The 23075-nt window shown below is 50.5% G+C and overlaps 1 protein-coding gene across 1 annotated transcript in view; it reads left to right on the top strand.

Annotated features, from left to right (window-relative positions):
- ttn.1 (titin, tandem duplicate 1) overlaps positions 1 to 23075 on the top strand; it is a 116901-nt gene that overhangs the window by 42370 nt on the left and 51456 nt on the right. The window contains exons 90-141 of the mRNA XM_088382272.1: positions 51 to 338; positions 526 to 822; positions 947 to 1133; positions 1212 to 1327; positions 1399 to 1698; positions 2393 to 2692; positions 2795 to 2900; positions 3022 to 3218; positions 3304 to 3612; positions 3714 to 3992; positions 4079 to 4378; positions 4450 to 4752; positions 4884 to 5080; positions 5166 to 5349; positions 5487 to 5789; positions 6345 to 6644; positions 6923 to 7041; positions 7153 to 7330; positions 7412 to 7696; positions 7815 to 8108; positions 8193 to 8492; positions 8563 to 8741; positions 8870 to 8999; positions 9079 to 9269; positions 9362 to 9791; positions 9959 to 10264; positions 10336 to 10517; positions 10622 to 10751; positions 10842 to 10993; positions 11191 to 11338; positions 11423 to 11588; positions 11663 to 11814; positions 11923 to 12219; positions 12380 to 12679; positions 12758 to 13072; positions 13157 to 13305; positions 13492 to 13642; positions 13726 to 14007; positions 14113 to 14415; positions 14772 to 15074; positions 15155 to 15436; positions 15597 to 15784; positions 15905 to 16016; positions 16202 to 16504; positions 16593 to 16901; positions 17026 to 17307; positions 17432 to 17731; positions 18493 to 18786; positions 18877 to 21846; positions 21929 to 22249; positions 22336 to 22620; positions 22700 to 23005. Coding sequence (XP_088238398.1) covers positions 51 to 338; positions 526 to 822; positions 947 to 1133; positions 1212 to 1327; positions 1399 to 1698; positions 2393 to 2692; positions 2795 to 2900; positions 3022 to 3218; positions 3304 to 3612; positions 3714 to 3992; positions 4079 to 4378; positions 4450 to 4752; positions 4884 to 5080; positions 5166 to 5349; positions 5487 to 5789; positions 6345 to 6644; positions 6923 to 7041; positions 7153 to 7330; positions 7412 to 7696; positions 7815 to 8108; positions 8193 to 8492; positions 8563 to 8741; positions 8870 to 8999; positions 9079 to 9269; positions 9362 to 9791; positions 9959 to 10264; positions 10336 to 10517; positions 10622 to 10751; positions 10842 to 10993; positions 11191 to 11338; positions 11423 to 11588; positions 11663 to 11814; positions 11923 to 12219; positions 12380 to 12679; positions 12758 to 13072; positions 13157 to 13305; positions 13492 to 13642; positions 13726 to 14007; positions 14113 to 14415; positions 14772 to 15074; positions 15155 to 15436; positions 15597 to 15784; positions 15905 to 16016; positions 16202 to 16504; positions 16593 to 16901; positions 17026 to 17307; positions 17432 to 17731; positions 18493 to 18786; positions 18877 to 21846; positions 21929 to 22249; positions 22336 to 22620; positions 22700 to 23005 — 15360 coding nt within the window. The remainder of the gene's footprint in view (positions 1 to 50; positions 339 to 525; positions 823 to 946; positions 1134 to 1211; positions 1328 to 1398; positions 1699 to 2392; positions 2693 to 2794; positions 2901 to 3021; positions 3219 to 3303; positions 3613 to 3713; positions 3993 to 4078; positions 4379 to 4449; positions 4753 to 4883; positions 5081 to 5165; positions 5350 to 5486; positions 5790 to 6344; positions 6645 to 6922; positions 7042 to 7152; positions 7331 to 7411; positions 7697 to 7814; positions 8109 to 8192; positions 8493 to 8562; positions 8742 to 8869; positions 9000 to 9078; positions 9270 to 9361; positions 9792 to 9958; positions 10265 to 10335; positions 10518 to 10621; positions 10752 to 10841; positions 10994 to 11190; positions 11339 to 11422; positions 11589 to 11662; positions 11815 to 11922; positions 12220 to 12379; positions 12680 to 12757; positions 13073 to 13156; positions 13306 to 13491; positions 13643 to 13725; positions 14008 to 14112; positions 14416 to 14771; positions 15075 to 15154; positions 15437 to 15596; positions 15785 to 15904; positions 16017 to 16201; positions 16505 to 16592; positions 16902 to 17025; positions 17308 to 17431; positions 17732 to 18492; positions 18787 to 18876; positions 21847 to 21928; positions 22250 to 22335; positions 22621 to 22699; positions 23006 to 23075) is intronic.

Genomic DNA, 23075 nt, shown 5'->3' with positions numbered 1-23075 from the left:
GAAATCAGCTTGAATATTGCCGTCGTTGACTATCTTTAAATACCCAACAGAACCGCCAGAGATTCAGCTGGATGTGAAGCTGTTGGCCGGCGTCACCGCCAGAGCCGGCAGCAAAATTGAACTCCCTGCCGACGTCAAAGGAAAGCCAGATCCGCGCGTCAAGTGGACCAAGGCCGACCTGGTCCTGCGGGCCGACGACCGCGTTGTCATCGACACCCAGCCGGGGCACTCCAAGTTGTCTATTGCCAGCACAACCAGAAGCGACAGCGCCATCTACATAATTGAAGCCGTCAATACCTGCGGACGTGCGACGGCTACTGTCGATGTCAACATTCTCGGTGCGTGGCGCTCAAGAGTTAGCCACTTACCCGTACAAGTGCATCAGTCATAGCTGTTAGCATGGCCATTCAGAATCATGCTCTTCAGAAAGAATGATTGGACGCGGTCAAAAACTACACAGAAGTCATCTCAATTCAGAAATGCGTGTGAATTAGTCAAACAATTTGTCTTGCCTGTCCTGTTCAGACAAACCTGGGCCACCTGCTGCCTTTGACATCACTGAAATCACCAACGAGTCTTGTCTCTTGGCCTGGAACCCTCCGAGGGACGACGGCGGCTCACCCGTTACCAACTACATCGTGGAGAGTCGCAAGGCTAACCGAGAGGAGTGGACCAAGCTGTCGGCCACAGTTAAATACACCACTTTCAAGGCCTGCAAGCTCACCGCTCTGATGGAGTACGTCTTCCGGATCCGTGCTGAAAACCAGTACGGTGTCGGAGAACCTGCCGAGCACACGCCCATTATTGCAAAGTATTCATTTGGTGAGAATGAAGTTGGTTTTTTTTTTTTTTTTATCTCTTTGAAGTATTCTTTCACTAAATTAATTCATTCATTCGTTCTCTTTGAAGTATTCCTTCACTATATTCAATAGCACGTTCCTTTTAGATCCTCCGGGCCCTCCATCGAGAGTCACTCCCTCTGACATAGCCAAGGATGCCGTGACTCTCAACTGGATTGAGCCAGATGAGGATGGCGGCAGTCCTATTACTGGTTATTGGGTCGAGAGGTTTGATCCTGAGACTGATAAATGGATCAGATGCAACAAGCTGCCGATCAAGGACACCAACTTCAGGTTACCTAACATCTCATTTCAGTTGCTTGAAACTTGTGATTCCCCCCCCCTTGAACCCTGTGGAATATATGACAACAGGGTGAAAGGACTACTTACGAAGAAGAAGTACAGGTTCAGGGTCTTGGCTGAAAATCTGTCTGGAACTGGAAAACCAAGCACAGAAACCGATCCAGTCCTTATCAAAGACCCCATTGGTATGCTATAGTGCAAGAAGCTGTGCCAACAGAGATTGAAATGATTTGCAAATCACCTCTGTCTTTCTCAGATCCTCCATGGGCTCCTGGAAAGCCCGTGGTCCGTGACGTTGGCAAGACCTCTGCTCTGCTGGCATGGACTAGGCCCGAGCACGACGGCGGAGCTAAGATTGATGGCTACATCATCGAGTTTCAGAAAAGAGGAAGTGATGAGTGGATCCGCATTGCTGAGGGCATTGGACAGACTGAACACCAGCTGCAGGGCTTGATGGAGAAGCAAGAGTACGCCTTCCGCGTCAAAGCTGTCAACAAAGCCGGCGAGAGCGAACCCAGCGAGCCCTCTGACTCTGTGGTCTGCAAGGAGAGACTCTGTAAGTGGCAGACAGAGGGGGCGACACGCTTCAAAGTAACAGTCACATTCAAACCTTTATCTTCTGAACATGCCGCCGGGATTTCCAGCTGCGCGGATAGTAGCTTGTTTACGCCTGAAGATGGAACGAGGTCATTGAAACGGCAAACTCCCTTCTGGCTCTCGGCCACAAAAGTTGAAAGGGGGCAACACGACTGTTCTTGAGAGTTGCAGACATTTTGCCTGCCTTGAATTCAAAAGGCTCGTCCAGTTGTACATGGGAGTTATCTCGTCCTCCTATTCCTGTTTGGGGTGAGAGTGGTCCAATGATCGATGATTATGCTGTCGCCACGCGTGGCTGGTAAATGAGCGTGTTGCGTACCATCTGGTCATTCTCTCCTTCCGGCAAAAGACCTCATTTGTGCCCACTTTTCCAGTCTTTTGGGAGCCATGTCGGGACGTCGCAATGATTCTCTATTTTGAGAGTGCCTCTGACTGCCTTTGATCATTTTGGCTTATTTCACATTTCGTTCGGATCAGCAGTCTTCTCCGTCCAGAATTCACAGGACACCGTTGTCCTCCAAAGACGTCTTTTCTTTTTATGATGCCAGTTCATCTTTTGGCAGTCTTGGATACTTGCACCAGTCCTACTCTGTGTGATAATTTCATGAAGTATAGTCGGTTAAAAAGTCCACTTTCTTGTTCCCATGTGACAGACCCCCCATCTGCGCCTCAGTGGCTGGATGTGGCGAACATCACCAAGATCAACGCTGATATCAAATGGCAGGCGCCCAGCAGTGACGGAGGCTCGCCCATCACCAACTATGTGGTGGAGAAGAGAGACGTGCGACGGAAGGCTTGGCAGACGGTGGACACTACCGTCAAGGAGCTCAAATACACAGTGACGCCACTTAACGAAGGCTCGCTGTACGTGTTTCGCGTGGCCGCTGAAAACGCGGTAGGCCTGGGCGAATTCTGTGAGCTGGAGGACGCCGTGCTTGCCAAAGATACTTTCAGTACGTTCTGAGTGAGCTCTGAGCCAATGTTGGACCCAATTTGTTCGACATTCAGCCCAACAAAATGCCTGCCTTATAGCCACACATCAATTTCCCCTGCAGCTACTCCTGGACCTCCTTATGCGCTGACTGTGGTGGAAGTCACCAAGCGACATGTGCAGCTGAAATGGGAAGCTCCAAAAAGCCACGGCGGTAGACCCATCACCAGGTGAGAGCATACTCCCGCCGTTTGAAATGATGTTGCTTCTACGAGGCTTGGTCCATTACAAAGAAGTCCTTACGTGGAGGTACAGGTTGTTGGCACCGTTAACATTGCGTTAACCTCATAGGTATCTGATAGAGAAGAAGGACAAAGTGGGAACACGTTGGTTGAAGTGCTGCAAGACTCCAGACAAACAAACTCAGTTCAAGGTGGTCGATGTGGACGAAGGCTCAGAGGTGCAGTTCCAAGTGCGTGCAGAAAACGAGGCGGGGGTTGGAGAACCCAGCGAACCCACCGAGATCCTTACCATCGAGGATCCGACAAGTAAGTCACAACTCGTGCAGTTCGGCAGAAGAATCTCCAAAGACGAGATACTTTGTTGTGAAACCCCGACGGTCTTGATCTTCAGGTGCGCCGTCGCCACCCTTGGAGGTGACTGTCCCGGATAGCAGCAGGGAGCACATCAACGTCTCGTGGAAGCCACCAGTCAAGGACGGTGGCTCCCCTATTATTGGCTACCATGTGGAGGTGGCTGAGGCTCGTCCGGAACTGAAGTGGCTCAGGGTCAATACCAGGCCGATCAAAGACCTCAAGTTTAAAATTCAAGATGGGATCAAACCAGAAAAGAAGTACGTCATCAGGGTTCGCGCCATTAATGCCTTCGGCGTAAGCGATCCCTCGGAGCTATCTGACAAGGTCTTTACCAAGGATCCAGACTGTAAGTATGAATAAAGCTGCACAGCAGAATGCGATGATATATGTACTTACCGCAAGCATGCATACTCAAACTGCTACTACGGCTGGTCGCCTTATCTCAAGGTGCCCCAACCATGGAGTTGGACACCAAGGATGTGGTGGTGACGGAGGGAGAGAAGCTGCACCTAAACGTTCCCTACAAAGGCATCCCCACGCCACAGATGGTGTGGCAGAAGGACACAGTAGAATGTCAGAAAGGCGAGCGTCTCTCCATGAGAGTGGAGATGAACAGTTCGCACCTAGAACTTCTCCGATGCACGCGTTCTGATGCTGGCATCTACGCCATCACCCTCACAAACAGCCTGGGCACTGCCAATGGAAACATTAACGTCACAGTCATCGGTATGTTGCTCTCAACATTTCAATTTATAATTACCGTCATACATTTTGGGAAATCACACATCTGCACTTTTTGTCATCTCACGTAGGGCTTCCTGGTCAGTGCAAAGACATCAGTTCAAGCGATGTCACCAAGAACTCCTGTAAGATCAGCTGGGAAGCACCTGAAGATGACGGCGGGACACCGGTTCTGAGTTACACGCTGGAACGTCGTGAAGCCTCCAAGAAGACCTACATGCCTGTCATGTCAGGAGATAATGTTCTCAGCTGTGCGGTGAAAGACCTATACGTTAACTGCGAGTACTATTTCCGGGTCAAGGCCGTCAACAAGGTGGGCGCCGGAGCCTATCTGGAGTTGAGAAACCCTGTCATCATAGAGGAAATGAAGCGTAAGTTACCTGCAGGCAGTGTCCGCTTGGCCAATGGCGGAGGTACCATTAAAGTGCCATCCACTTTGCAGAGAAACCAGACCCACCCATCCAGGTGGAGGCCCAAGAACCAACCTCCAAATCTATCCTCATCACTTGGAAAGCTCCCGATTATGACGGCGGTTGCCCCATTCAAGGCTACATCGTGGAGAGGATGGAGAAGGACGGTGACCGCTACGAGAGGGTTACCCCTAGCTCGGTCCCTGGTTTCAGCCAAGTGGTGACAGGTCTCAAGGAGGACACGGAGTACCAATTCAGGGTCCGAGCCGAGAATGCCGCCGGAATCAGCGAACCGTCTCGAAGCACACAACCCATCCGGGCTGCCGACCCAGTCGGTATGATGGACTGTTTGGCAAACGAATCCGCTTTACGAGCGACAGCGCAGCGTGATCGGATCCCTGTGCGATATCGCGTGTACCCGCTGCAGACTCGAATTTGAGACGAGCGCTTGGTGTTCCTTTTTCAGAGAAACCCACTGTCACCCTGCATGCCCGTGTGCAGTGCGGTTTATGCGTGAAGAAAGGCGAAGAGATTCGCATAGACGCAAACATCTCGGGCTCGCCTTACCCCAAGGTCACCTGGATGAGGAACAGTGAGGATGTCACCAAAGAGCCTGCCAAGAAGGTTGTCCCACAAGTTAAGAAGAAGAAGACCAAAGCCAAGGTGGGTTTCCTGACAGCAGCCAGCGTGTCTATGTTTGAAGTGAGGTCTGTCCTGTATTCAAGGTGGGTGTTCTACTTTCTCCCAGGTTTTTGAAACCAAGGAAGAGTTTGTGACGCCGCTGCGAGAGCGCCTTGGTTTGGACCAGACAAAGAAGGGTCACTCCGCTTTGATGATCCGAGAGGCCATCAGAGCAGACCATGGCAACTTTACCATCCAGGTTGAGAATACTCACGGCGTTGCCACGGCCTCATGCGTCGTTAATGTCCTCGGTAAGTTTGACCTTAGACTTGTAAGCATGTCCCCCCCCAAAAAACAAAAAAACAAAGAAAAAAGTTTTGAGATGGTATTTACCACACAAAACAAGTCATTTTTGAATGTTTGGCTCTGATGACGTTTTATGCTGCAGACAAACCCGGTCCACCTATCAACTTCACCTTCGATGACATCAGGAACACCTCCGTTGTGTGCAACTGGCAGCCTCCTGAGGATGACGGTGGCAGTGAGATCCTGAATTATATCCTGGAGAAAAAGGATAACAAGAGCGATGACATTGGCTGGATCACTATCACCTCAACCTCGAAGACTACCAGCTTCCCCGTCACCAAGCTAATTGAAGGGAAGGAGTACATCTTCAAAGTTAGCGCCGAGAACAAATTTGGATGCGGACCACCTTTGGTGTCTGAACCGCAGGTTGCCAAGAACATGTTTGGTAAGCGCTGTCAATATGACTTTGAAATGATAATCGAGGGTTTTTGACAGATATTTCTCATTATTTATGTCTTCTCTCATGGCAAAAGGTTAGGGTTAGGGTGTGGTGGATTTGACCTAACAGTTGACGAATCACAAGAAAGCTGAATCTCAAATCTTTTGAGAGTTACAGTTTGGGATGCGCATCACTCCAATAGGCAATTTGCTGGGTACCATACATGGGCTGCGAACTGATTCAGAACGCTTCAATTGTAAAATGGAACCATTTGATTCAGTTCAATTCAATGATATTAAGATTGTAATTGTTATGGCTCTTTTTGAGAGGTTGTCACGCCAGGGATTTACAGCCGTAACATAGCGCTTTACAGAACATATGACATAAAATAACAATACTACGACAGACTACTATATCACATAAAACATTGGCAATATTGCAAACAAACAAACAAACAAACAAACAAACAAAAAAATCAGACCCGGCTGCAGCGTTGGCGGTGAGCTGCGGCTATCTGATGCTCTTCTGATCTAACTTTGGAACCACTGATTTTCCCATCAGATCCTCCTGATGCACCCAACACCCCAAGAGTTCACGAGGTGACGGCAAGCTCCGCCCACATTACCTGGCACGAGCCAAAGGACAATGGTAGTCCCATTTTGGGCTACTGGATCGAGAGAAAAGAAGTGAACAGCAAACACTGGACTCGTGTTAACCGCACGCTCCTCAACTCTCTGGAAGTGAAAGCTAGCGGCCTGATGGAGGGACTCACCTACATCTTCAGGGTGTGTGCCGAGAACCTGGCCGGACCTGGACCTTTTAGTGAGCCCACGGACCGCATAGTTGCTATGGACGCCATCCGTAAGTGATCCAACTGTGGAAGTAGCAGCCATTCCCAACTAAGTAGATTGTTCACTTCCTGTTTGTAAAATCCAAGCGTTATTGACGTACGAGAAACTGTTGTTTTCCATGTTTCATGAGGAGTGATACGAGATCATAATTTTGTTTGATGCCGGCAGAACAAAATTGAAACAAGACCTCATTAGCGTTCAAATAATATTAAAGACTTTTAGTGGATGTGCAGCATTATAATCTCAAAGACCTGCATGGTAACCGCTTACCCGTATTGGCCACTTCAGTGCCTCCAGGTCCTCCAACACCATGGATCGTAGACACCGGGAAAGACTCTGTCATTGTGGCCTGGAAGCCGCCTTTGTACAATGGAGGAGGGGACATCTTGGGCTATCACGTTGAGAAGGTTCTGGTGTTGCCTTGATTTCATGAAGCTGTTAAACAATAACAGCAAACTATTCTGGGTGATACCTGACACGTGCCATTCCAGGCTAAATCACTCTTCCTGTGTCATCAGGTAGTGGCTGGGGAGAAGAACTGGACTCGCAGCACAGAGTTCAGGTGCAAGGAGCTGACCTACACTGTCACAGGTCTGACCGAAGGGACCGATTACTACATTAGAGTGGTCGCCGTCAACGATGCGGGACCTGGAGCCCCCGGAGTTACAGAACCCGTCACTGTCAAGGAGCCACAAGGTACAAGAGCAAGGCAGAGCCTAGGCCAAATCTCTGGTTGTCATCTTAAAAATACGCGTTGTCCTTCCCTGCGGTCTTCAGAACCTCCCGCTGTTGACTTCGACATCTCCGTGAAGAACGGCATCATGATAAAGGCCGGCGAGTCACTGAAGCTTCCCGCAGTGGTGACTGGCCGCCCGCAGCCTGAGGTCAAGTGGGCCAAAGATGATGGTGAAATTGACAAAGAGAGAATGATTGTGGAGACAGAAGGCAAGAATAGCTGTCTGGTCATCAAGAAGACAGTAAGGGCGGATCATGGCAAGTACCAGATTTCGGGCACCAACAGCAGTGGGACTAATGCTGCCGAAACCAAAGTCGACGTCATGGGTCAGTGTCATTCATTTGACGAGAGATTTCTCCAAAATGATTATTTTCTATTTCTCTTTCCTTCGGCTATTTCATACTTTACATCCCCGTCTTTTTTTGTTTTTATGATTTCGTGCAGATGTCCCAGGGCCTGTTGTCGACTTGAAGACTGTGACGGTGACCAAGAAAAATATCACTCTCACCTGGTCCGATCCAGTGGACAACGGCGGCAGCGACATCATTGGCTACGAGGTCCTGAGAAAGGATGCTAAGATGAAGCTCTTCCGCCAGCCCGTTGAGGTGGCGTCCTGCAAATACGACGTGCAGGGACTGCTGGCGGGCGAGGAATACGACTTTAGGGTCGTTGCCCGGAATAAGTATGGAGATGGCATTCCTGCGGACCTTGGGCCCATTCTAGCCGAGGATCCCAAAGGTGCTGCCAAATGTTCACATTGAAGCACACTGAATGACTTGGAGCAGTTCCGATTGAAAGTCATTCTCTGACGTTTCCCTACAGGTACACCGTCTGCTCCTGAGAAGCTGCACTCCACAGACAGAAGCAAGAACACCATCACGCTGGCCTGGCAGCCACCACGCAGCGACGGCGGTAGCCCCATCATTGGCTACTACGTGGAGAAGATGAGATCGGACGACAACGAGTTCGAGCCGGCCAACCGCAAGATCTTTACCAAGTGCACCGGTGTCATCGAGAACTTGTCAGAGAACCAGGAGTATCAATTCCGGGTCAAAGCTGTGAATGAGGTCGGCCACGGCCCGCCGTCCAAGCCCATCGCAGCCAAGATTCAGGATGATGAAAGTACGTCACCAAAGCAGCTATCGATTGTTTGGACACCTCCAACAAAATGTGTCACCTTTTGATTTTACAGTTGCACCACTTATTACAATTCTGAAGTACTTCAAGAGTAACGCAATCATTGTGAAGAAAGGCTCGGCCGTCGACATTCCAGCTGAGGTTAAGGGACTTCCCCTTCCGACAATCAAATGGATGAAAGACGACGAGGTGATGGACAAGTGTGAAAAAGAGATGACGATGGAAACTGAGGAGGTGAGCAGGCACTCTTTTGAAATAGAGTTCATTCTGTGCTTCTTTGTGTACACCTTCTTCAATGACTGTAGTATTTTTCGTGTCCCTCACTGACACTGGATGTTGTTTGCCAATTCTTCAATGACCAGGTAAATCGCACAACGTTGAGGACAACCATTTCCATGCCGGAAACCATCAGGCAAGACAAAGGCAATTACAAACTTTTAGCCGAAAACAGCCACGGCAAAGCTCAGCACGTCATCCATGTGGAGATCCTCGGTACGGACACGTTCAGAGGCGGGCGGGGACTGTCGATGCAGAGCGTCACTTGTCTGACCTGAGGTCGTCTTGTTTGCAGATCGCCCTCTTCCCCCAAGGAACATTGTGGTCTCGGACATCAAGGCGGACTCCTGCTACCTGACCTGGGATGCCCCCGAAGACAACGGAGGCAGTGAGATCACCAACTATATCATCGAACGCAGAGATGCCAGCAAGAAGAAATCCGACTTTGAGGCCGTGACCTCAAACCTAATCGATCGTCGCTACGGGGTGAGTGCCGACACGTCCACACGTTGGCCAGGTGCATTCACGTGACCTCTTCTGCTGTACGAACTCTCGTGGTCTGCCATTTGCCCACTCAGGTCTACAAACTGATTACGAATGGCCACTACCAATTCAGAATCAGGGCGGAAAACAAATACGGCGTCAGTGACGGCTGTGACTCCGAGAAGGTAGAACTGAAGGATCCGTTTGGACTCCCGGGACCGCCGCAAAACCCTAGGATCATTGCCGCCACATCCAACACAATGACTCTGGCCTGGGATCCTCCGCTCGACAACGGCGGCTCCGCCATACAAGGCTACTGGCTGGAGAAGAGGGAACGTGGAGCTGTGTACTGGGGGCGCGTTAATCGCTGCCCAGTCACCAAACCGGCCGTGAAGGCCCTGCAGTACACTGTCCTCAAGCTCATCGAAGGAACCGAATACCAATTCAGGGTGGCAGCAAGCAATGCTGCAGGGATTGGGCCGCCCAGCGAGTCCACAGAGTGCCGCTTCGCCGTGGACCCATGCAGTGAGTCTTGGCTTTTTGAGCCCCTCTTGTTTAATATTTTGACTAACTGAAGTTGGAACGCTCCTTCATTTTATTATTATTAAGTGCTGCCACTTTTGGCTTTTTTCTACAACACTGAAGTTGAGTTTGCGCCACACAATGAAATCTTGACCTTTTCCGGCCCTCAGACCCTCCTGCTGCTCCCGGATTCCCTGAGGTCAAAGACAAGACCAAGAACAGTGTCACACTCACCTGGAGTCCCCCAGACAGGGATGGTGGCAGCCCCGTCAAGGGTTACATTATTGAGGTTCACGAGGAAGGCTCCCCTGATTGGAAAAGGGTGAATCCTGATGAAAAACTCCACCCATCCACTGTGATAACTGTTCCCAACCTAAAGGAGGGCAAGAAGTGTAAGTTCAGGATCTACGCTGTGAATGCTGCAGGCAGTTCGGAGCCTGCCAGGACTGCAGACGTCCTTGTTCAGGATATCCTTGGTAAGAACCCTGTGGCTTGTTTGCCCAATTGTAGTAGCTTGTTTCATTCCTTCACCGCGTCTGTCCTCTAGTTGAGCCGACCGTGTCACTGGACGTGAGTGCCCACGACCTGCTGAACTGCAGGGCTGGAACCACAATCAGGATCCCTGCCAGCATCAACGGGCGTCCAACGCCTAAGGTAACCTGGACCTTCGACGGAACGGCCGAGACCGAGACGAAAAACGAACTCCACACACTCCCCGTCGGCTCAGAGGTAAAATGACATCGATGACGGTTTAGGCTGTACGATTTCCTCCCGAGTACCACGTCAACAGCGAGAGGTATTTCTAGACTGAATTTGGACATTCCTCACTGTAGATTCACTCCACCGACACAACCTCCGTGGTCATCATTCCTGAGTGCAAAATGAACCACGCTGGCCGCTACATTATCAATGCAGAGAGCCCAGCCGGACACAAAGTCGTCAAAGTGCGAGTCAACATCCTTGGTGTGTAATAGTAATTGCTCAACTCTAACTCACTTTTCACGACTAAAAGCAGAAAAGATCACAAAATGCTATTTTTCAACTGGACCGTAGATCTTCCAGGACCTCCTCGAGACCTGAAGGTGAGCGACGTGACCAGAGGTACTTGCCGACTCACCTGGAAACCTCCAGAGAACGATGGAGGAGAGAGGGTGAAGAGCTACTTCATTGAGAAGAAGACCGTGGTGGGAAAAGCCTGGACAAAGGTGAAGCGCATCTTTGCTGATAGTGCTTTGACATGTATTATTAACTAAAAGGCACGATAATGAACTGGCTGTTTAGTTGGACCCCCATGCAGAATATAACAAGGTCCTGAACAAACTATGACAAGTGTCCAGAAAACACCTGGATACAACACAAACTGAGTGACTCAAATTTCTCTATCCTGATCTCATCAACTCAGGTGAATCCATCCTGTGCTGCGCAGTCACTCGTGGTTCCAGACCTGATTGAAGGTCAGGAATACCTGTTCCGCATCCGTGCCGAGAATCGATTCGGTTTTGGGCCCTACGTCGAAACCACCGAGGGAACCACAGCCAGAGATCCTATCCGTACGTCCGTGCTCTTGTTTGAGCCTCCGCTATATTCTGGGGACTTGTGACTGAGTTTCCTCTGTGCGTTTCCTGTGCTTTCAGATCCCCCAGATCCCCCAACCAGGCTTAAAATTGAAAGTGTGAGGAAGGGAACAGTGAGCCTCACATGGAAGCCTCCCAAAAACGATGGTGGATCACCTGTAACTCACTATAGTGTCGACCTACTCTGCTGGGATGCCAGTGGGACTCAGAAAGAGTCCTGGAGGAGGTAAACCGTCTTGGAAGACAAGACAAGCTGTTTGTTGGCTATGCAGTAGTTTCAAATTTCACAACTGACTGCAGGTGTAACAGGAGGGACATTGATATCACGAGCTTTAAGGTGGAGGACCTGACAGAGGGCGATGAGTACGAGTTCAGAGTGATCGCTTATAACCAGGCTGGACCGAGCCGACCGTCTTCTACTGCCGGGCCCATTCTCATTCGGGACCAGACCTGTAAGTACAGGATAAGGAACAGTTCATTTTCATGTCCAGTCAACCACGAAGTTTACAAATACACAAATTCTGCGGTGAACATTCTGTGACATCACACTGAACCTCCAGGCGCTCCATCCATTGAACTAAAGGAGTTCATGGAGGCCGAGCAAGGCAGTGACATCAGGATTGTGGCCAGGATACGTGGCTGCCCGTTCCCCACGCTCACTTGGTACAAGGCCCCACCTCACAAGTCCGACAGCAAGGCAGAGGTCTGCTACGATGAGCACATCAACAAGATGGTGTCCGACGACAGCTGCACACTGTTGATACAGCAGGGCAAACGTCCTGACACCGGCCTTTACACACTCGTGGCCTCCAACAGCCTCGGCAAAGCCTCTAAAGAGATGAGGCTCAACGTGCTCGGTAAGTATCATCAGTGTCCACGTGGTTTCTCAAACACGATTTGGAGTGACATTTTTGATGACAATTTGATTACATCTGGTCAACCCTGAACACCTTTCGTAGCCCGGCTTTGTAACCTCGTCATTGTACGCCGCATTATTAAATGTTGTTGTTCCACCAGGTCGTCCCGGTCCTCCCTCTGCTCCCATTAAGTTTGAGGAGGTTGGGGCTGAGAGAATCACTCTCTCCTGGCTGCCACCAAGTGATGACGGGGGCTCCAAAGTCACCAATTATGTCATCTGGAGGCGGGTGGCCAACAGAAATACCTGGGTCCCTGTCACCAGCGAGCCCAAAGAACGCATCTGGACAGTGGAGAACCTGATGGAGGGCCACGAGTATGTTTTCCGCATAATGGCCCAGAACAAGTATGGTGTCGGCGAACCGCTAGACAGTGATCCAGAAGTAGCCAAAAACCTCTATAGTAAGTCCACTTGAGCTCACATGGGCTACACATCCACACTCCTGCATCCAAATGAAAAATGGTCCTTCCGTTCTGCAGCTGTGCCCGGCCAATGCGAAAAGCCAACAGTGTCCGGCATCACCCTGGACTCCATGACCGTGACTTGGGAGGAGCCCGAAGATGACGGCGGCACGCCAATCACCGGTTACTGGTTGGAGCGCAAGGAGACCACCGGGAAACGCTGGGCACGTGTCACCCGTGACCCTATCAGACCCATGGGCTTGGGTGAATCATGTACAGTGAACGGACTCATTGAGGGTTCCGAGTACATCTTCAGAGTTACGGCTATCAATGCTGCGGGACCTGGACTCCCCAGCGTTCCGACTGATCCCAAGTTTGCCAGAGACCCCATCTGTAAGCGTTCACCACACTCTGGGTCATCCGATAAACATAGCAGTAGCTCTGTCTTTAGATGAACAATGCTCTCCCTTTCTCCAGCCCCGCCCTCTCCTCCAACACCAAAGGTTTCAGATTGGACAAGGTCAACCGTGGATCTGGAGTGGATCCCCCCGCTGAAAGACGGAGGCTCCAAAATTCTCGGCTACTGGGTGGAGTACAAGGAGGAAGGCACCGAGGCTTGGGTCAAGGTGACAAAAAGCTTGGTCCGACAAAATGGAAATTGACCAGTTTAGACTGATTTTAGCAGCTCTCCCAATCTGCTGGAAGAACGCGCTGAGAGATGAGATTTTCTCATGAGATATGATCATGATGATGTCTGATTTCCTCTCGCTCTACCCGCAACAAATGGTGGGCACGTTTGTTTTGTGTTCCAGGCCAAAGACACAGAAATCCGTGGCACCCGCTTTGTGATTGCTGGTCTGAAGAGTGGCGGTCAGTTCAGGTTCAGAGTCACGGCCTTCAACCTCGCTGGTGTTAGTGAACCAGGTGAAGTTCTTGAGGTGCTGGAGCTCAGCGACAGAAACGGTAAGTGTGCCGTGAATAGCAAAAAACCCCCACTGATTTCCGACAATCTTCATCTATCAGCTAAATGAAACTTTTGTCTTCAGTTGCCCCTGAGGTTGATTTGGATGCCTCGGTCAAGGAGCGGTTGGTGGTCCACGCCGGTGGGGTGATCCGGATCATCTGTTACGTGTCTGGTCAGCCATCACCAGAAGTCACCTGGAGCAGGGATGGAATGGCTCTACCCCCTGAGGCCAAGGTGGAAACAACAGCCATCAGCTCATCTTTGGTCATCAAAGGGTGCACCAGAAGGCATCTCGGCATCTACACGCTGACTGCGAAGAATGCCGCAGGGGAGAAGACGAAGAACGTCACAGTGGAAGTGCTGGGTGAGTCATTCTGCACAATGCATATAAGATGTTCTGGTCCTCGGAAACTGACCGCAAACTTTGGGTTCATCTCAATTCCCACAAACCTTTTGCATCTTCCACCAGACGTTCCTGGGCCCGTCGGCATCCCTATGATTGCAGAAAACTTGAGCAATGATTCCTGCAAGATCAACTGGTACTTCCCAGAGAACGACGGCGGTTCTCCCATCAGTAATTACGTGATCGAGAAGCGTGAAGCCGAGAGAAAAGCCTGGACGTCGCTCTCGTTCACCGCCAGCAGACAGAATGCCGTGGCTACCGGCCTCACCTCGGGCCAAGCGTATTTCTTCAGAGTTGCCGCCGAGAACGCCATTGGCATCGGACCCTTCATGGAGACGGCGGCTGAGCTCATCGTCAAGGAACCATTGAGTGAGTGAATACCAAGTTCCCATGCAAACCTTTTGCATCATCATGTTTTCAATCAAATCCATTGTAATGTCGATGTCATTCAAAGTCAAAGCCCTCTGAAGTTTGCATGCAAACATTTTGCTTTGTGCTCGGGAAATGCATCATCATGTTTTCAATCAAATCCATTGAAAATGTAGCTGTCATTCAAAGTCAAACCCTCTTAAGTTTCCATGCAAACATTTTGCTTTCTGCTCAGGAAATGCATCATCACGTTTCCAATCAAATCCAATGTAATGTAGATTTCATTCAAAGTCAAAGCCCTCTTAAGATCCCTAAGAACGCGAATGAACATTTCTTTCTTGTCTCCGCACGTTCAGGTGTGCCTGACCGACCCGAGGAGCTCGAGGTGACCAAGGTCACCAAAGATTTGATCAGTGTCACATGGAGAGCGCCTAAGTTTGACGGTGGCTCCGAGATCGTCATGTATGTCTTGGAGGCTCGTTTGATTGGGAAAGAAAAGTTCACTCGATTGACCAAGGAAAAGCTGATGGAAAGGAAGTACACTTTTGACGGACTGAAGGAGGGCGACACCTATGAGTTCCGAGTTAGCGCTGTCAATGAAGTCGGGCAGGGTAAACCCTCATTTTGCTCCAGACCAGTCACCTGCAGGAATGAACTCGGTAAGCAACCGACCTCAAACCAGTTCTGGTGTGCCGGAGTTCTAAGAACTCACCGACTACTTTTGCGTGACCTGCTCCAGAGCCACCGACTATCGAGTTGGACTTCCGCGACAAACTCGTCGTCCGTGTCGGCGAGAGCTTCCTGCTGCAGGGTCGCTACACCGGCAAGCCTTCTCCATCCATCGTGTGGTACCGAGACGACGAAGAGCTGAAGGCCGACAAGCACGTCATGTTCAAGAATACGCTGACCACAATGTCGCTGGGTGTGATGAAGGCACAGCGCCACCACAGCGGTCGATACGTGGTGGCGGTGGAGAACAGCACCGGGTCCAGAAAGGGAGTCTGCAACGTCACAGTTGTCGGTATGAGCTTGAAACTCATCCTGACCTTCCTTCATACTTACAACTTGCAAAGGCGTAGCGGCTGGGCCAATATACTGTTCTGTACCCTTCCGTTATCTCATTTCTGTTACATTACGGTAATTGTCGTGAAAGAACACTCAAGTTTCTGTCGTCTACGCAGACCGTCCATCGCCTCCCGTGGGTCCAGTTGTCTTTGAGGAGGTGCACCGTGACTACATGGTAATCTCTTGGAAACCTCCTCTGGACAGCGGCGGCGTAGAGATTTCCAACTACATCATTGAGAAAAGGGACGCAAACAGAGAAATGTGGACCACTGTCACTTCAGCAAACACCAAGACCACATGCAAGGTTGGCGCATGTGCATTAGCCATCAAATGTGTGGTTTCAGAATGCAGATGCTAGAAAATCATTTCAGAAATATGTTTTCAGAATGTGGATGCTAGGAAAACGTTTGTTTGATCATTTCAGATCCCCAAACTGACAGAGGGAAGAGAGTACATCATGAGAATCTGTGCTGAGAACATGTATGGTATCAGCGACCCACTGGACTCTGAGGAGATGAGAGCAAAAGACCTCTTCAGTGAGTATTTTGTCTTCAGTGAGTATTTTGGACCCACTCTGGAGCCAGGTTTGGAGGTGGGACCCGCCCGAAGGGGAGCGTCTAGCGGCTGGGCGGTAGTTAAACGGGAGCCTTTGAGGCCACCGAGCGATATCAACTTTGAAATGACCAATGTTTCACCACATTTTGCTGTGGCTTTTCTGCAGGAGTTCCAGAGGCCCCTGAGATTCCGACCGTCAGGGAGGTGTACGCTACCAACGCACTGGTGCTCTGGAACCGGCCCCGTGATGGAGGAAAGCCCATCACCAACTATATACTGGAGAAGAAGGAGCCCACTGCCAAGAGGTGGTCAAGAGCAACAAGAGAACCCTTGTACCCTGCTACTCAGTATCGAGTCCAGGACCTGGTGGAGGGCTGTGAATATGAATTCCGTGTGATGGCTGAAAATGAGCTAGGAACCGGAGACCCGAGTGAACCCTCAAAGCCCATTCTTGCCAAAGATCCCATCGGTTCGTGTGACTAAAGCCGCAAACAGACCTACCTCATTATACCGCAGTGACGTAAGCTAGAATCGTACGTGTTGTCCATTCTCTGCAGTGCGCCCTAGTCCTCCAGTGACCCCCGAGGCCTACGACAAGACAAAAGAATCTGTGAGTCTCAAATGGCAGAAGCCCCGCCATGACGGAAAAGGACGGATATTAGGCTACCTGGTCGAGTACCAGAAGCCAGGTTCCATTGAGTGGATTCAGGCTAATGAACATCCAGAGCAGTGCCCTGACCTGCACTATGTAGTCACAGGGCTGAGTGATGGCCAAGAGTACGCCTTCCGGATCTACACTGTCAACGCCGCCGGCAAATCTGACCCAGCCTATGTCAAACAGACTGTCAAGGTTCATGACAGACTGGGTATGATTCTCTTTCTTTTTTTGTCTTCTTTTTATATGTCTGTGTTCGACATGTCTCTCTGTTTTCCATACTACATATCCTGAGAGCCAATAGGTTGAACACTCTGTCTTGCCTCCCTCTGCAGAGGCACCAGAGTTGCTGCTGGATGCTAACATGGTGCGTGACCATCTGGCCATGCTGGGCACAGACGTCACCTTGAGTGCGACGATCAAGGGTGTGCCCACGCCCACCGTTACCTGGAAGAAAAACGATGGCCAAATGCCAGCTCATATCACTGTCGCTGTCACGTCCGCCGGTAGCAAAATCTTCATCCCCAAGTGCGTTCGCCCCGACTCCGGCAACTACTCGCTCACGGCGGAAAATGCTGCCGGAAAGAAAACGGCCATGGTTGCTGTTCTGGTTCTGAGTGAGTCAATACCATCAATATTTGTGAATGATATGCTCTTTCCCTTCTTTGTTTTTTATGTTTTTTATCCTATGTTGGAGCAACATATCTTCAGTTCAAATTCCATCCCTTGTTTTCCCTTCAGACAAACCATCACCGCCGAGAGACCTGGCGGTCTCCGAGGTGACCAGCGAATCCGCTTACTTGACGTGGAAAGCTCCAGAGGACAACGGCGGTGCTGTTGTCTCACATTACGTCGTGGAAAAGAAGGATGTCGCCGCTGAGCAGTGGGTCCCGGTCTCCGCGGCCAACAAGAAGCGGAGTTTGATGGCCATGTATCTGATGGAAGGAATCCAGTACCTGTTCAGAGTGGCAGCCGAAAACCAGTTTGGCAGGAGTGACTATGTGATCACAAAAACTCCCATCAAGGCTGTCGATCCACTCTGTGAGTGCAACGCTGTTTGTTTTCTGTTTCAGTCCTGTCCTGAATCCTGAATGTGATTTGCTCCTAACTCAGTTGACTCATCTCTGGAAATTCGCTCTGATGCCTGTGTTTAGAGAGGCAGAGTGTGCACCACCGTCATTCGGCACTGGCGCGCGGTGTCCCATGTCGAAGTGCCAGCACTACATTTTTGGTGCACTCTGAATAACCGAATGTCAAATCTGAGCAACGCAGAGTTTCCAAACACCCGCAGCGAACCGGAGCGCGGAGGCCCGCAAATTTCCGAACGCGCCTCGACCCGTGCGTCTTAGTGAGAGGACAGTAGATAAGCATTTGAATTTGAAATACAAGGAACAAAAGCCTGAACATGAATTATATTCAGACCCACTATGACACTTTTACTTTCTTTTCATCTGAGCTTTAATGAGACACTCGAGGTGTGTACGCCGGGCTGGTAAATAAATGAAGTACTTCCACGTATCCCCTGCAATGCGCTGACGTACCCCTAGGGCCCCAAAGCATGGGCGTTAAGGTTCCTTGACTGTCCCAGTTTTTTTTTTTTTTTTTTATAAAATCACTTCACTCTAGCAGTGGCTCATCTGAAACTCACCCACAACTTGCGACGCAAAGCAAAAAGACTGACCAAGCGACGGCTTGCAACATGAAAAGCTTAAATTGTGCCACTAAGTCAAGGTAGCATCGTGTTGCGTGTACCATTTCTACCTTCCAGACCAACAAACTACAAATCTGTCTCCATTATTTAGATCCACCTGGCCCCCCAAAGTACCTACACCACACTGATGCAGACAAGACAGAGGTGTGGTTGGAGTGGGAGTGGCCCGATCGCACCGGGGGAAGTGAAATCACAGGCTTCATCGTTGAGTACCAGGAAGAGACTCAGCCAGATTGGGTTTCCTATAAGACCGTCAGCAGTAACCATGCACATGTCAGCGGTCTCGGGGAAGGCAAGACCTACCGCTTCCGGGTCATGGCTCAGAACGCTATTGGCGTGAGTCGTCCTGACACCAGTGTTCCCGTCACCTGTCAGGAAAAGACACGTAAGACGTCTCCGTTTTGGACTGAAGAACAACTGCAGTGCTTCATTCCGTTGAAATTCCTCACACGAATGCTTTTCCTTTGTCTTTCAGTGCCCCCCGCCATTGAAGTCGATGTGAAGCTTATCGAGGGTATTGTTGTGAAGGTAGGCAGCACTATTGTACTGCCTGCCAAGATGAAGGGGATCCCCATCCCCACTGCCAAGTGGATGACAGATGGCAAGGAAATTACATCAGAAGGTCACTATAAGATAGAATCCACTGGATCCACCTCCACTCTCACCATACCAGAATGCAAGAGAGGAGACACGGGCGAGTACATCCTCACTGTGTCCAACCCTGCAGGCAGCAAGACTGTCGCTCTGCACGTCACTGTGCTTGATCTTCCAGGGGCACCCGTCGGACCAATTAACATCCTAGAAGTAACCCCTGATTATATGATGATACAATGGAGGCCACCCAAGGATGACGGTGGTACCCCCATCACCAACTATGTGGTTGAAAAGAAGGATGTGAAGAAATCATGGGAGCCTTGGTCGGTTGTTAGTTCGAGCGGTATCGGTACCAAAGCTAAGGTGTCACGCCTGGAGAAGGGTCGTGAGTACGTGGTTCGTATCCGTGCCGAGAACAAGATCGGAATCGGTGCCGGACTTGAGAGTCCCCCGACCATTGCCAAGCACATGTTCAACCCTCCTGGTCCACCGGGCCTCCCGGTGTGCTCTGATATCACAGAGAATGCTGTGACAGTGGAATGGTCCCTGCCTGACCACGACGGAGGTAGTCCTATCAGTGGCTACGTGATTGAACGCCGAGAGATGACGGGGAAGTGGATTCGTGTCAATAAAACTCCCGTGCTGGATCTCAGATACAGGGTTTCGGGCCTACTTGAAGGCAACAGCTATGAATTCAGAGTATTTGCTGAAAACATTGCCGGTGTCAGTGAGCCATCGCTCACCTCTGATCCCATCAAGGCGACCCGGCCCATCACCAAGCCGGGACCTCCTGGAAATCCTAAACTAAAGGACTGGAGTAAGTTGTATGCGGATATCTGCTGGACCAAACCCACAAGAGATGGTGGCAGCCCTATCCTGGGCTATGTTGTAGAGATTCAAAAGTCAGGATCTGCTCAGTGGGACAGGGTTAACAAGGACCTTGTCAAGATGTGTGCCTTCAGAGTACCAGGTTTCATTGAAGGTATGGAGTACAGGGTCCGAATCAGAGCCACAAACAAGGTCGGAGAGAGCGAACCCCGGGAACTGAGCGAGATCATCTTGGCGAAGGACATTCTTGTTCCTCCAGAGGTTGTCGTTGACGTATCGTGCCGTGACTCTCTGACTGTAAGGGCAGGACAGATCATCAGTTTGATGGCCAGAGTTAAGGGCAGACCTGACCCAGAGATCGCCTGGACCAAGGACGCCAGAGCCTTGTCTCGAGACAAACGCACGATGCTGAACAACAACTATCCTCTGTGTGAATTGATCATTAATGATGCCGTCAGGTCCGACTATGGCAAATACGCCATTGTTGCCAAAAACAGCAGCGGACAGGCACAAGCCACCATTATTGTCAATGTCCTGGACACACCTGGAGCTTGCCAAAATATAAAAGTGGCTTATGTAACCAAGAACTCTTGCATGGTGTCTTGGGAGAATCCAGAGGACAATGGAGGCACAGAGATCACCCAGTACATTATTGAGAGCCGACAACCGAGCCAGAGGGGGTGGACGGTAATTTCCAATGACTGTACAAAGCGTCTGATGAAGGCCCCTCTCTCGGAGGGCTGCGAGTACTTTTTCCGCGTTAGTGCCGAAAACAAGATCGGTGTTGGACCACCCACAGAGACGAAGACGGCCGTTTTGGCGATTGACCCCATTGAGAAACCTGGTGAACCGATCGACTTCCATATAGCGGAGATTGGCAAGACCTTCTGCTTCCTCAAGTGGAAGAAGCCCGACTACGACGGCGGTAGTCGTAACCTGGGTTACCATGTGGAGAAGAAGCCAAAGGAGGCTGAAGAGTGGGAGAGACTTCATAAAGGTGCAATAAAAGAGACTCACTTTATGGCTGACAGGTGCATTGAAAACCAGGTCTACCAGTTCAGAGTTCAGACGAAAAATGACGGCGGTGAAAGCAAATGGGTGACCACAGCAGAAGTCGTCGTCAAGGAGCAGCTTGTAGAGCCAGAGATCAAAATCAAACTGGATGGAAACCTTGTGGTGAAGGCAGGGGACTCAATTCCCATCGAGGCAATGGTCAAAGGCAAACCCCAACCTGATGTCAAATGGACCAAGGACGATGGCACCGGGGAGCTCAAAAAGGGCTCCAGGCTTCAGATCGAAACCGGTGTTGACTTCTCAAAGCTGCTTCTGACTACAGCTCGGCGTACAGACAGTGGCAAATATGTCGTCACTGCAGCCAACAGGGCAGGAACATGCTCCGCTCATGCCAAGGTCAATGTATTGGACAGGCCCGGCCCAGTCAGTGACCTTAAGGTGTCAGGCGTTACCACTGACAGGTGCCGTTTGGCATGGAACATTCCAGAGGACGACGGAGGCTGCGAGATCTACAACTACATCATAGAGAAATGTGACACCAAGAGAGGTGTCTGGTCTGTTCATTCAAATGCCGTCATCACCAACAAGGCCAACGTCACTCGTCTCGTTGAGGGAAATGAATATATCTTTAGAGTTCGTGCAGAGAATAAAATGGGTCCTGGCCCTGCTGTGGAGAGCGAGGCCATTGTCGCTGGCACCAAGTTTAGTGTTCCAGGAGCACCTGAGGCACCGGAGGTAACCAGAATTTCCAAGGAGGAGATGACAGTGCAGTGGTCAGAGCCTGACACAGATGGTGGGAAGCCAGTCACTGGTTACATGTTGGAAAAGAAGGAGGAGCATGCTGTAAGGTGGTCCACCATTAACAAGGAGGCAATGCCAACGACGTGCTTCACCGTAACAGGACTGCTGCCCCTGCACGAATACCAATACAGAGTGAAAGCTGTCAATGAAATTGGAGTCGGCAGTGCAAGCAAACCCTCGCGTTCCGTTTCGGCAAAGGACGCAATCGGTATGGTGTGGCTGGTTTTCTTTTAGCCACCTGTTAGTGTTGGTTCTGCGTGACTTCAACGTGTGTGTGTGTTTTCTTACAGAGCCTCCTGCACCACCCACCAACTTGAAGGTCTTGGACAGCACCAAGTCCACTGTAACTCTAGGATGGACCAAGCCTGTGTCCGATGGTGGAGCGCCCATCATTGGCTACGTTGTTGAGATGAGGGTGAAGGGAAGTGCCAAGAAAGGAGACGACAGTTGGAAACGCTGCAATGTGGCTGCTCAGCTTGTCTTCTGTGAGTTCACAGTCACGAGTCTTGACGAGAAACTTCTGTATGACTTCAGAGTGTCAGCTCAGAACCAGGTGGGCATGAGTCTGCCCTGTGATCTGGGAACATCTGTGAATCCCAAGGAGATACTTGGTAAGGGTTGCTTTGGGTACCTCCTGACTTAGATGACTGTATTCATAAACGGACATGTCTATAAATCCACGTTTTGCTTTTAACAGAGGCACCAGAAATCGACTTAGATGCCAACTTAAGACAGGGACTAACAGTGAGAGCTGGGTGTCCCATCAGACTGTGCGCTACCATCAGAGGAAGACCTCCTCCCAAAGTCACTTGGAGACGGATGGGCATTGATAATGTAGTCAGGAAGGGTCACGTTGACATCATCGACACGATGACCTTCCTGGTCATTCCGGATAGCACGCGAGATGACTCTGGCAAATACTGTTTGACTGTGCAGAGTCCCGCTGGAGAAAAAGCTGTGTTCGTCAGCGTCAAGGTCCTCGGTACGTCCTGCCTTTTCCCGTCACTGCTCTGTGATTGTTTTGCTGGAGTTAAAAAGAAATTTGCACCTACACCCAACAGACACCCCAGGACCAGTGATGAATCTGGAGGGTTCTGACATCAGGCAGACATCAGCAATGCTGTCGTGGAACCCTCCAGAGGTCGACGGCGGCAGTGAGATCACTCACTATATCGTCGAGAAGCGTGAAATTGATCGCAAGACGTGGGCGACAGTCAAGGCCGAAGTGGAGAAAGACAAGGTTCCCTTCAAGGTCAGCGGCCTCGTGCCAGGCACAGAGTACTACTTCAGAGTGACTGCTGTCAACGAGTATGGTTCAGGAGTTCCCCGGGTGTCACCCACTTCCTACTTAGCCTCGGATCCTGTCAGTAAGTATGACTTCTTGATCACACAATGACAAACAGGCACTCAGTCACTGCCATGTTTTGTGTCTTGCTC

Source organism: Syngnathus floridae, chromosome 8, assembly GCF_059516105.1.
Source record: "Syngnathus floridae isolate MCC-2025c chromosome 8, RoL_Sflo_1.0, whole genome shotgun sequence".
NCBI classification, from domain to species: Eukaryota; Metazoa; Chordata; class Actinopteri; order Syngnathiformes; family Syngnathidae; genus Syngnathus; species Syngnathus floridae.
This window is presented reverse-complemented; position numbering and strand designations above follow the sequence as displayed.